Source organism: Oryzias latipes, chromosome 10 (assembly GCF_053564925.1).
Source record: "Oryzias latipes strain Hd-rR chromosome 10, Olatipes_Hd-rR_3.1".
NCBI classification, from domain to species: Eukaryota; Metazoa; Chordata; class Actinopteri; order Beloniformes; family Adrianichthyidae; genus Oryzias; species Oryzias latipes.
Genome location: NC_136246.1, coordinates 18,748,115 through 18,761,648, shown reverse-complemented (window position 1 = coordinate 18,761,648; position 13,534 = coordinate 18,748,115). Strand labels below are relative to the sequence as shown.

Genomic DNA, 13,534 nt, shown 5'->3' with positions numbered 1-13,534 from the left:
ACTGCCACAGTGGGGCATTGAAGATAAATTGCTGACAACCCTGATGGTGCCTGTTCAATACGACAGAGTTTTAGGGCCACCAAAAAAAAAAAAAAAACTAGGGCCAAAAAAAAAAAAAAAAAAAAAAAAAAAAAAAAAAAAAAAAAAAAAAAAAAAAAAAAAACTACAATTACGAGATTTTATCTCATAAATTTAACACTTAAAATTTCGTAAATTTACGAGAAAAAAGTCGTAGATTAAGGAGAAAACACCGAAATTGTCCGTTTATCGGAGCGTAGCTGGAGAGATGAAATATGTTGAAGCTTTTGTGAAGCTTTATTTCCGGATTATAGGTTTAAAGCAAAGAGATTCTATGAAGGTGAAAATGCTCCAAAAAGAACGCACCTGTAGATTTGATTTGAGATCTTGTAATATAGAAAGTGAATACTTGTGCATCAAAAATCTGGATCTGTGTGTAAAAATCTTCTGTTGTGAACTGACAAATTCCCATTTGCATGTGTTCATTTAGAGTTACAACTTCAAATCTGTGATTCCAACTGCTCAATTGTGCTTCTGTGTGTGCTCGAATCTGCTGGCGCAAATCACAGGTGCGCTACAACTGCGCTCTGAATTCTGACACATTCCTTGCAAGAAACTTGTGTCTAAACTGATTTGTGTCCGATAATGGGACTAGGGGGGTGCAGGACTCTGAGAACTGGGTAAAGTTAGAAATACCTTCACAAATTCGGACTTCCTGCTTCAATAACTCTTCTGATAAACGTTCAAATGTGACATTAAGTCTCCCAATCATTTTGTATTAACACAGACAGTGAACAAAAAATACATTTCTAAAGAAGAAAGTCCGTTTTTTCCTGCATTTTAATGAGAAATGATCTCTTCGTGCTTTAAATGCAGACATGCAGCTATGGCTGCGAACGGACAGCGTCGGCAGGAAAATCATCTTTGTTGTAGCAAGACAACAGGGCCACGGCTATTGAGCAGCTTTATTATAAATCATATGGATTAACATTTGAAAAAAATGTATTAGATCAGATCAACGCTTTTGATGTCTGTGTTAATACAAAATGATTGAGAGACTTGGTGTCACATTTGAACGTTTATCCGAAGAGTTATTGAAGCAGGAAGTCTGAATCTGTGAAGATATTTCTAACTTTACCAAGTTCTCCTAATCCTGCACTGATTGGTTGACTCCGCCTCTTCTTACCCCCCCCCCCACCCCCCACCCCCCAGTCCCATTATTGGACACAGATCAGTTTAGACACAAGATTCTTGCAAGGAATGTGTCCGAATTCAGAGCGCAGTTGTAGCGCACCTGTGATTTGCACTAGCAGATTCGAGCACACACAGAAGCACATTTGAGCAGTTGTAATCACAGATTTGAAGTTGAAACTCCAAATGAATTTTTTTTTTGGTGGCCTTAAAACTCTGTCGTAGTTCAACCTAAAAAAAAAAAAAAAAAAAAAAAAAAAAAAAAAAAAAAAAAAATTATATCCCCTCCGTGAACCGCCACCTTAACGTGGTGGAGGGGTTTGAGTACTCAAGTGATCTTGGGAGGTGGGCTGTCTAGGGCTGACACCGCTGGTGAGGGCCCAATGGCAGACAGGCCCTAGGTCATGAGTCAGACTAAGAGCGGTTCACAACCCCCTTGTAAAGATCGGCACCACTTGGGGCCAGGCAAGGGCCTGGTGGCCAGAATTCTTCAGAATGGGTCATTTGGGTCCACTCAAAAGGAAAGCAGGAAGATAATTTCCAACAAAGGGTTAAACTTTGAGAGATTAAACAAGTTTGAAAATGTTGATCTTTGTCTTAGAGAAGTGTGTAATGAGGGATTTTACAGCCTTAAAACATCAGCAATTTTTGTGAGAAAAAAAAAAGGATTTCACTTATTGCAGGTTTTTTTCAGCATGTAACTCCAGTGATAAAAGATGGACCGCTGTAAGCAAACTTACATCTAGTGAATAATCTTTAGATATAGGTTATTCTGTTTATCCACATTTTTTTGCCCTATTTGATGTATCCATGGCCGGCCCTCCCTATACGTGAATTACGCAGCCGCGTAAGGCCCCCGTCAATACCAGGGCCCCGAAGTGGCGAAAAAAATAAAACAAAGAAGGACCCAAACCTGGCAACCCATTTCATAGAATTTCCGTACCAACGTGCGCTCTGAATGTTGCAACTACCCCTGGCTGCAGCCGCATTCCACTATGTTGACCAATTCTGCAGGCTGCAGCCAGGGCTTACTCGAATGTTGTGCAAAAGAAAGTTGCCTGCACTTTTGTGATCCCCTCCTTCAACACACCTGAACCAATCTGGCAACCCAAATAAGGACGTTACGCCCCTCTTAGCAGCGATTGGTCAACATCATTGCATCTGATCCTGGCACAGTGTGAATTTATGAGCGCATTTTATTTCAATAAGGTTGGGAAAATGAAAAAAACGAGCACATTTTGTCACACTGATCAAAGCGACAACAAGAGAACTTCATGCCAAAGAGACTTTATGCATCATTAGGAGCTGAAAAAAGATGAAGAACTTCAACATCAATCACAAGGTAAGTTTGGAGGATGTTGGGGCCGTATTTTTTACATTATCCAGTATTTCTGTGCAGCTGCACAATTTACGTAAAATACTAATCGATCCGAGGTGAAGATTGCACATAAACGACCCCGTTTGTTATTATAGCAGGTCAGGTAGTCTGACTTTTTCAACATTGAATATGTCTTAAAATCTTGCATTGGCATGAAATATGGAGAATCAAAACTGCCAAATACATAGGAAATAAATGTTCTCATTTATAAATGATAAACAAAATAAATGTACTAATTTTAAAATCATGAACGTACAAAATAATAGATAAAGACGTGTATAAATGCTTATATTTCCATTTCTACTCAAATTATTGTTCACATTTATTATTTATAAATAGGTACATTTTTTTCTTATTTGTATTTTGCAGTTTTGGTCCTACATAACGATGATGTTTTGCACAGTTCCGTCTCAGCCAACAGTTTCTTCTGCTCTCAAAAAGTATTGGAGGTGGTGCATTACCTGAGATGTCATCTCAGGTAATTTTAAAAGCATGTAAAGTAATTTAAAAAACAGTGTCTGCAAATCCCCTTATGTTCATTAACAGCAGCTGAAGAGTATGGAGTCCCAAGTTGTTCATAATTAAATTAATAAATATGACCTCATGCAAATATACAATCAAACAATAAATCTCATAAATATATAAAAAGATCATAAATTTGTGAAAAAACCTGCACACAGATTTTAAATGAGCCACCAAACTATTAGTAGTTTTCTGCTTTAGGTTTTTTATTAGTTTTATCGTTGATTATTGTATAATAATAATTCTTGTTTTTTAGCTGCAGAAGAAACTCCTGTCACCACATCTACTGTTGAAAGGGAAAACATTTGACTGTTTGACTTTTCACTGTTTGCTTTTATTGAAGATCTGTATCTCATGTTCCAGAGGCTCCAAGAGAGGCGTGTATGAAAGAGGAGCCCACTGGATCCAAAATTCCACCTACCGGTACCTCAAATCCAGTTGGTCCAGCTGAATGACCAACCACACTCTCTGATACAGTAAGAATGGATTTGGTGCAAAGAGGCCATTTTTAGACTGAGAAAGATTATGACTTTCCAAAATCTGTTGTTTTCTTTATGTTGGATTGTTTTACCGTTATCTGATTTGGTATTAAGTTGCTGTTTTCAAGAAGTTGGAGTTTTGTGAATGTCATTTGCCTAATGTTACATTAAAAAATATATATCTATATACATTTGTCATTCATATTTATTTCTTTGCATTTAAAATTTGTTTGGCACCACTAAATGTGCATCCAACATGCAGGCAACATACTGTATTCAATTATTCGGCAGCAACAATAATTCACAAATGTATTAATAGAGAGATCTCATTTAGATTACAACAGTTACGTTTTTTTGGTGCTGCTGATCAGTTGGAGGGCCCACAAATTAAATTTCGCTTAGGGCCCCCAGAAGACCAGGGCTGGCCCTGGATGTATCGGTTAAAAAAACCCTGCTTAAAACAAGTTTGTCAAAAATCCTCACTGACTAGAAAATGTACAGATTATTTTTCTATTTTTTGCAGGTATTCATATAGTTTTCCATTTTAACAAATTCCAGCAACCTTTGTTTTCATCTGGAAATCCAATATATGCCACTTCAGTGAACTCTCTATTAAAGATTAAAAATGGTCTGTAAAACAACATTTTCATACAAAGTTGATGTCATCATTAAGTTATAAAAGGTGTTGTGTCTTTATTTTAGGCAGCCAAAGGGCAGAGGAAGATCCCACCTTCGGTTCTGGCCTTGCCCGCTGAGTCGAAGTGTCCTTGGACACAAAACTCCACATTGCTCCTGGTGGTTATAGGTGACGGTGTATGGCAGCAGAGCTGCCATCAGTGTGTGTGCACGGGACTGTAGTGGCTTGGGCCTTCTAAGAAGGTAGTAAAGCCTTATGTAAGTATATGCCTTTTTTTTTTTTTTTTTCACTTTTTTTTGTTCAAAACTGGACATGGATGACTTGGATTATCACAACTCAGATGGAATGTGCTTAATTTTCAAGACTTTCTAAAAGGTTGAGGTAAAAGTAGAGAATAATAGATAATAAAGGCCCGTTCACACCGGGACGAATTTCGCCGGCGATTTTCGCCGACGTTTAATGCCTCGTGACTAAACAAAGGGCACCAATAAGAGTGTGCACACCGACGCGAAAAAACGCCACGCGTCAAAGCGTCAAAAAAAAAACGCCTCGGGTTCGTTTTTTTTTTTTGACGCCTCGCGTCGAAATCTATTCGACCAGTAAAACACAACTTGGGGGCGCTCAAACACAAAACTGCCTTGCTGAGCACACATACCAGCGAAGAAGATAGACGCCAAGTAGCGTCTACACTGCCGCGAAGAAATAATGACGGACATTCTAAAATATCCCCGAACCAAGCACCAGTTGGAGCTACTGGTGCTTGAAATAGTCATGTTTTCTTTGTATTATCCTGACAAGCGCGTAAATACTTGCTCTCTTCTTCTGAGGGAAAAGCGAGTTTAAGAAGCGTAAAGTTGCGCAGCGCCACCTTGTGTACAGGAGTATTTCTGTTTACATTAAGTGCCATCTAATGTCAGGGAATGAAATTGCATGGTCGCTCGGCTCATCGTCAGCGAAAATCGCCTGGGTGTGAACAAAAAAAACGTGGCGAAAAACGCTGGCGAATAACGCCTGGCGAATATTCGTCCCGGTGTGTACGGGCCTTAAGGCACCAAAGTGGAACCCTTCAGTCTGTGTTTATCTAATGTTCCATTCATATTTCATTCAAATAGCCATTAAAAAAAGCCAGAACATCTTTAGCCATTAATTCAAACAGTGTGACTCAGAGATAAATACCTGGATACTGAACATTACAGGTGAAGTTTTCCAGATTCCTCATATTTCTTGCAAGATGATCAAGTGTAAATATATAGCTAATGGATTTATTTCAATTTGAAACAATGTTGTAATGGTATAGGTTGATTTGATTAACAACTTGCTGTCACGGTTCCTCCGGCTGCTACTCCTCCCCTCCCTGCTCCTTCATTGGAACCAGCTGACCTGCATCATCTCATCACCTGGCAGACCTTCTTAAGGAGATCCATCCCAGCATACTACGCCAGTCCGTTATACTCACTCCGGTGATCACGCCTGGCCTCAAGTTAAGTTACCCTCGCTTTAGTAATCCTAGCTTGTACTTACCGTCTGTCTCACGTCTTCAGGTCTTCACTCCATTGGTCACGCTGGTTCCTCGCTCCACGCTGATTACATCATCCTCGACGTCCTCGCCTTGCCTCAAGCTGGTTACGCTGTCCTCAGCGTTCACGCCTCGCCTCAAGCTGATTACGCTGTCCTCAGCGTCCACGTCTCGCCTCAAGCCGGTCACGCCGCCCTCGGCGCTCCACCACGTCACGGACTGTGAACGCCGTCCTCGGCGCTCCACCTCGCCACAGCAGTTTCCTGCATCCACGACGTCCCCTGACTTCTATAATTAAAACATCCTGTTAAATACAACGCCTTCCTGAGTTTCTTCCGGGTTCCAGCATCTGGGTCTCCCTAGTAGTCCGATCATGACAGAACGGACTGGCCATTACCCAGACCCAGCTGACCCGGAGGGACTCCGCTTGGCCGTCACTCACCAAGGCATCGCTCTGGGACGGCAAGCTGAATCCCTCAACCAGATGGCCGCCGCCCAGCAGGATCTTTTCCGTCGCTTGGACGGTATTTCTCTGGCTCTGACGGATTTAACCTCCCGAGGACCTACTAACGCCTCAGCCAGCAACACGGGTTCCGCCACCGGAAGCCCGGGCCCCGCTGCAGACAAAGCAGCTCACGAAAACATCCGGCTCCTTCCTGAGCCTTTCCTGGGTGACGTAGGAGCCTGCGGGGGATTCCTCCTGCAATGTCGTTTGATCTTCCAGCAGGCACCTCGGCACTATCATGCAGACCACAGCAAAATCACCCTTATAGTGAACTCTCTCCGGGGTAAAGCGCTTCAATGGGCTCAGGCTTACCTGACCGCTAATCCCATCTCTCAAGTTCCTTTCGAACGCTTTTTAGGCGAGTTCCGGCTGGTTTTCGACCAACCCCGCAAGGAGGAGGAGGCCACCCGCCGACTGCTAGCCCTCAAACAACGCCACAGATCCGTGAGTGACCATCTAATAGACTTTCGGATTCTAGCTGTGGAGGCGGGTTGGCCGGATATAGCCCTTAAAGGGGTGTTCTACCAATCCCTTAATGACTCGATTAAAGACCATTTATGTTCGCAACCCGAGGCTAGCTCTTTTGAAGAGCTCGTCACCGCGGCCTTGCGGTCCGACGTGCGTCTCCGTGAACGTCATGCTGAGCGCCCCCGTCAAGACAAGAGACTCCTTACCAGTGCTTCTCCTCCATTCCCTGCTGCTAACTATGTTCATGTTATGTCTCACGATTCTGTCGGACTCTCCACAGAGGAACCGATGCAGATTGGACATTCTAAGCTCACCCCTGAGGAGCGGCAGAGACGAAGAGATGAGGGGGCGTGTTTCTATTGCGGCCAGACCGGTCACCTCGTTCATCAATGTAAGCTTCGTTTAAACTCCCGAACCCCCCGTTAGAAGGCAGGCCACGGGCGGGTCAATCTTCTCTCTCTACCGAGAGACCTTTTCTTTATTTACCTGTCAAGTTAAGTTTTTCTTCTAGTGTTTTTGAAGGTAGAGCCCTTATCGACTCTGGAGCTGAGCAGAGTTTCATTGATGACTGTCTTGTTTCTGAGCTTAACATTCCCACAGAACCTTTGGATATCCCTGTCAGGGCGGCCGGATTGGGTGGTCAGGTCCTCACTCACATAACCCACCGTACTAAGGCCGTTCGTCTCATCACGTCTGGTAATCATCACGAACTCATTCAGTTTTACATTACCAAGACCCCCCAGTCTCCCATCATTCTAGGGTTCCCCTGGCTTCGCGCTCACAACCCCCAGTTCGATTGGGTTAATCTCCACGTTACCAACTGGAGCACTACCTGCATGGCTAATTGTCTTCGTTCCGCCATACCCTCGGTTTCTCCTCGTTGTGATCCAGATCCTGAGGAGATCGATCTTTCTAGGGTTCCTCCGTGCTACCACGATCTTGGGGCTGTTTTCAGTAAGACCAGGGCTGGTTCCCTTCCTCCCCACAGGCCGTACGACTGTTCCATCGAACTAGTTAAAGGCGCTACGCTGCCTAAGAGGAGGCTATTTAATTTATCAGGCCCTGAGAAACTGTCAATGGAAAAATATATCCAGGAAGCCCTCTCGGCTGGTCATATTCGCCCCTCATCTTCTCCGGTCGGTGCGGGGTTCTTCTTCGTCCAGAAGAAGGACAGAACTTTGCGCCCATGCATTGATTACCGCGACCTCAATCAAATTACTGTTAAAAATAAATATTCCCTTCCGCTTATTGACTCTGCTCTACATTCTGTTCAGGACGCTCGAGTCTTTTCCAAGTTGGACCTCCGTAACGCTTATTATTTGGTTCGCATGAGGGAGGGGGACGAGTGGAAGACCGCCTTTAACACCCCACTCGGTCATTTCGAGTATTTGGTGATGCCTTTTGGGCTCACCAACGCTCCTGCTACCTTCCAGAATCTCGTTAACGATGTTCTTCGTGATTTTTTGAACCGCTTCGTCTTTGTTTACCTTGACGACATCCTTATTTATTCACGCGATCTGGATGAACACACCCACCATGTCCGCCAGGTTCTCTCACGGCTTTTAGAGAACCGACTATATGTTAAAGCCGAAAAGTGCGAGTTTCATGTACCCACCATTTCATTTCTGGGTTTCATCATTGACTCTGGTAACATTCGCCCCGATCCGGCCAAGATCGCGGCCGTCACCAGCTGGGAACCTCCCACTTCCCGTAAACAACTTCAGAGGTTCCTCGGCTTCGCAAATTTCTACCGTCGCTTCATAAGGAACTATAGCAGCATTGCCGCTCCGTTGACTCAACTCACCTCCGTTACTAAACCGTTTCTCTGGACCCCCGAAGCTCAATCCGCATTCACTAGACTTAAGCACCTCTTTACTTCCGCTCCCATTCTATCACAGCCTGATCCTCTCCGACAGTTCGTTGTCGAGGTCGACGCTTCCGATTCTGGTGTGGGAGCGATTCTTTCCCAACGGGAGGTTGGCTCGGGGAAACTGAAACCATGTGCGTTCTTCTCTAGGAAGCTTTCTACGGCGGAGAGAAATTATGACGTCGGTAACCGCGAACTCCTCGCCATTAAACTCGCTCTGGAGGAATGGCGTCACTGGCTCGAGGGGGCTGAACATCCGTTCATCGTTTGGACGGATCATAAAAATCTCGCCTACCTACGTACAGCTAAACGCCTTAATTCACGTCAGGCCCGTTGGTGCCTTTTTTTTGACAGGTTTGATTTCACTATCACCTACCGGCCGGGTAGCAGGAACATTAAACCAGACGCCCTCTCACGTTTATTTTGTTCAGGGGATGACCAGGACAGCTCTCCCATTATTCCCCCCACGTGTATTGTGGGTAATTTGACATGGGACATTGAGAGCAGGGTCATCCAAGCTCAGGGAGAGGAACCTGACCATCCTCCGGCCCCCCCTGGAACTCTTTACGTCCCCTCCTCCCTCCGCTCGGATGTCCTGGTTTGGGGGCACACGTCGCGTATTGCTTGCCATGGCGGCATTCATAGAACCCTGAGGCTCGTGCAACGTAGATTTTTCTGGCCTTCCATGGCTCGGGACGTGAGGGAATTCGTTGCGGCTTGCGACGTCTGCGCCCGCTCTAAGTCTTCCAACTCGCCGCCTGCTGGTCTCCTCCATCCTTTACCTGTTCCGCAGCGGCCCTGGTCCCATCTCGCCATGGACTTCATCACTGGGTTGCCGGCCTCTCAGGATAACACCGTCATTCTTACAGTTGTCGACCGTTTTTCCAAGGCTGCCCATTTCATTCCCCTTCCCAAGCTGCCCACGGCCACCGAGATGGCTGACGTCTTGGTTCGAGAGGTATTCAGGCATCACGGCATCCCCAGTGATATTGTCTCCGACCGCGGGCCCCAGTTCATATCCCAGGTCTGGCGGGCTTTCTGTTCTGCTCTGGGTGCCACGGTTAGCCTCACATCCGGTCATCATCCCCAGTCAAATGGGCAAGCGGAGCGTGCAAACCAGGAGCTCGAGGCCGCCCTCCGTTGTGTGGCCGCCCAAAACCCCTCCAACTGGTCTTCATTCCTGGCATGGATCGAGTACGCCCACAACAGCCATCCGTCTGCTGCTACCGGTATGTCCCCGTTTGAAGCGTCCCTCGGATACTCTCCACCCTTGTTCCCCTCCCAGGAGCTGGACTTGGCGGTCCCGTCGGTTCAGCATCACCTGCGACGCGCCCAGCGTGTATGGACTCAGGCCAGGGCCGCTCTCCTGCGCACTAGAGAGAGGAACTGCAGGATCGCTAATCGCCACAGGGTGGAGAGCCCCGCCTACCAACCGGGACAGAGGGTTTGGCTGTCTTCACGGGACATACCGCTCCAGGCCACCTCCCGTAAACTGGCTCCACGCTACATTGGACCTTACCCCGTCGAGAGGGTCATAAACCCCTCCTGTGTGCGGCTGCGGCTCCCGGCGGCGCTTAAGGTGCACCCCACGTTTCATGTCTCGCAGCTTAAGCCTGTCCAGGAGAGTCCTTTGTGCCCGCCGTCCGCTTCCCCACCGCCCGCCCGGGTCATCGACGGCGCTCCTGCCTACACCGCCAGCAGGGTGTTGGACGTCCGCCGCCGGGGGCGCGGTTTCCAGTTTCTGGTGGACTGGGAGGGTTACGGTCCGGAGGAGCGCTCATGGATCTCCCGCTCCCTCATTCTGGACCGTACCCTCATTGACGATTTCTTTCGGGACCACCCTGATCGTCGTCCGGGACCGCCTGGGGGCGGTCGTTGAGGGGGGGGTACTGTCACGGTTCCTCCGGCTGCTACTCCTCCCCTCCCTGCTCCTTCATTGGAACCAGCTGACCTGCATCATCTCATCACCTGGCAGACCTTCTTAAGGAGATCCATCCCAGCATACTACGCCAGTCCGTTATACTCACTCCGGTGATCACGCCTGGCCTCAAGTTAAGTTACCCTCGCTTTAGTAATCCTAGCTTGTACTTACCGTCTGTCTCACGTCTTCAGGTCTTCACTCCATTGGTCACGCTGGTTCCTCGCTCCACGCTGATTACATCATCCTCGACGTCCTCGCCTTGCCTCAAGCTGATTACGCTGTCCTCAGCGTCCACGTCTCGCCTCAAGCCGGTCACGCCGCCCTCGGCGCTCCACCACGTCACGGACTGTGAACGCCGTCCTCGGCGCTCCACCTCGCCACAGCAGTTTCCTGCATCCACGACGTCCCCTGACTTCTATAATTAAAACATCCTGTTAAATACAACGCCTTCCTGAGTTTCTTCCGGGTTCCAGCATCTGGGTCTCCCTAGTAGTCCGATCATGACACTTGCCTCAGATCAATCTGGTTGAATTTTGGGAATATTAACTGATTCATTGATTAATTGTTACAATCCTATATATAATAATAATAATAATAATGCTGATTGTTTTATGAGTAGCAAATACAGGCACAAAAGAGTAGACAGAACAACAAGCAGCAAATAAGACATCTGCTAGCTGTGGAAGTCATTGAGGCTGTTATGCGTACACTAAATATCTGATCATAAACAAGATCATCTAAGTCTTTTGTTGCAGTTATCCTAAATGAGAAATCGGAAACGTATGAAGATGTCCCTCTGAAAAGCTTATATTTCCTGGCATGCTTTCACTTCTATGAAATTTTTTGGGAATTTATATGTGCAAATCTGAGAATAAAATGCAGAAGTTCAATCATGATGTAGTCCCAGGGTTGCATGGCATACTCAAGACCTTTTTTTCGTGGAATATCAATGGAAAACAGCAGCAATGTGTTGTCAATGTTGCATATATGTGTTTCCATATTACCTAAACTGATACAATGACCATTTGTGCCATCATTGTTTTCAAGACCAGACCCAAAGAAGTTTTGAAAGTAGCAGAAAGTTTGGAACTTTCATCATTTTATAAATTTGACTGATTTCCCTGAGTTCTCAGATTTTTATGGCTATACGGGCTAAATGTCATTTGAACATAAACTCAAAACCCTAATTTCACATGTGGATCTTGAGCTTGTCAGCTTCTCACCTACTAATAAAATCCATCCATTCATTATTTAAACCCATTCCATTCTGAGCAGGGTCACAGAGGGTTTTGGAGCTGATTTTGCTGACTTTAAATGAAGACAGTACACACCTAGAATATCCTGGAACCACTAGAAGAAACATACAACAGCACACCCCTCTCCATAGTTTAAAATAAATAAAATTCTATCCTCGTCTGCAGAGATGTTGGATCCTTAGTCTGTTTGAATATTTTTGAACTTGTTACTTTATTGAAACAGTTCTTGGGAATCAAATCCAAAATGTATTCAAGATACTAGTGGTACAGGAAATTCTGTGCAGCACAGCCAAATATCCTGTTGCATACCAAATGCAAGAAATGGTGCATTTGCACAAACCAGATCTGCATGCAAGATGTTACTTTCTGAGTAAGAGAGTTTTTAGCAAGAGCAGTTCAATATCTTTGTGTGAAAGTGTTGTGAAAAAAGGTATGAGTTATAAACACACATCAGTAAGTCTGATGTGTGTTTTGTGTGTGTATGTCTATGCATGTAGTGTTAGGAGCCATCTATGTATAAAGAAAGCTTATTTTGAGGCACAAGTGTGTCCTGCTTTTTTACTGTTTAATCAGTCCTGAGATTGACATAATATTCACACTGCAAGCATTGAACAGTCTCAGTAAAAAGGAACAAGAATCACAGTTTTTACATACACCCTTCATTTCTCCACATTTTTTGCTACCTATTTTGTAGATAAACAGCAATTGCAGTGTGACATATGGCACCAAATAACATGTACTTTCACATTCACAAGATAGCCTTGTGTAAAGATACAGCAGCTAATCTTTGTCCATGTGGGAGTGAGTGTGTGTAATCTAAGGTGCATTCATATTTTAGGTTTGACCCCACACATAGTGTTGTTACTTTAAACAGGAAGATGGCAGGTGTGAAAGTTCACCTGAAGTCTGGTGAGGGTCAAAAAAGCAACCCTTGGTTTGTTTTTGAGGGTCTCCGTTTGCTTCCTAATGAACTCTGGTGGAGTTCACTTCAGTGGGAATAAAAAGCAGACCAAAGAGTGAAAAAATATGAACATTTGGAAAAGAACAGCAAGAATGATGAAAGATAAAAAGGAATGAATAGCAAATCTAAACACAAGCAATTTATGAACAATGTCTTGTAAAAGCAAATCTTAATTTATCAGTATTCCCCACCATGTAACCAAGTCCACTGACTATTCCTGCATAGAAGCAAGAAAATAGGTGTTTCAGCTATGTGGAAGCAATGGAGGGAAATGAAACTGAAGCTAAGAAAACGAGTTGGCTGGAGTGAGAAACGAATCACTTCCAAACTGCAATTCATCCAGCAGACTTGAGTTGAGCTGCTCTGTTCACAGTTTCGACCACATACTTCTGTTTGGTCACTGCTTTAAAAAAAACCAACAACTTTAACTTATCTTTATTCTCATCTTCAGCTTCCTCATCTTTGTGCGCTGCCCCCTTCGACAACCGGCACAAAGCATCATCTCATTTACGCCCACCATGCAGGACAGGTACAGGCACACCTGCAGCCACTTAAGGTGAGTGGGGCATGCGTAATTAAATCAGCCTCTGTCACCTGAGGCTACAGCTGCTCTTCCCCTTTCCTGATGTCACAGTGTGCTGTTGCTAAGGAGCTGGGCACGCTGCTGATCACTATTAGACTAGGGATTGCAAGTGTGAGGCTCAGTTTCAGGCGAGCTACAGCGGTGCGTCCAAATGGTTTGCAGGTCAACTCTTAGTTTTACTGACACCAATAATATTTTTGTTTGGAGAACCCAGTATGCACAAGGTTTGGGT

The 13,534-nt window shown here is 45.2% G+C and overlaps 1 protein-coding gene across 6 annotated transcripts; it reads left to right on the top strand.

Annotated features, from left to right (window-relative positions):
• Positions 1-1,223: 1,223 nt before the first annotated feature.
• Positions 1,224-13,130, top strand: LOC110015751 (uncharacterized). Of its 6 annotated transcripts, none has more exons than XR_013658339.1 (3): positions 1,224-3,585; positions 4,112-10,612; positions 10,694-13,130. XR_013658339.1 is itself a non-coding variant. In XM_078953573.1 (3 exons), the coding sequence occupies exon 3, from the start codon at positions 7,551-7,553 to the stop codon at positions 10,458-10,460; it is 2,910 nt and encodes a 969-aa protein (XP_078809699.1). In that variant the 5' UTR covers positions 1,224-3,585; positions 4,112-4,216; positions 4,291-7,550; the 3' UTR covers positions 10,461-13,129. The 6 variants fall into 6 exon arrangements, 5 of the variants coding, with proteins under 5 accessions (XP_078809699.1, XP_078809701.1, XP_078809702.1 ...); XM_078953573.1 differs by having other exon boundaries at positions 4,112-4,216; positions 4,291-13,129; XM_078953575.1 differs by having other exon boundaries at positions 4,112-5,685; positions 5,767-13,129.
• Positions 13,131-13,534: the final 404 nt, after the last annotated feature.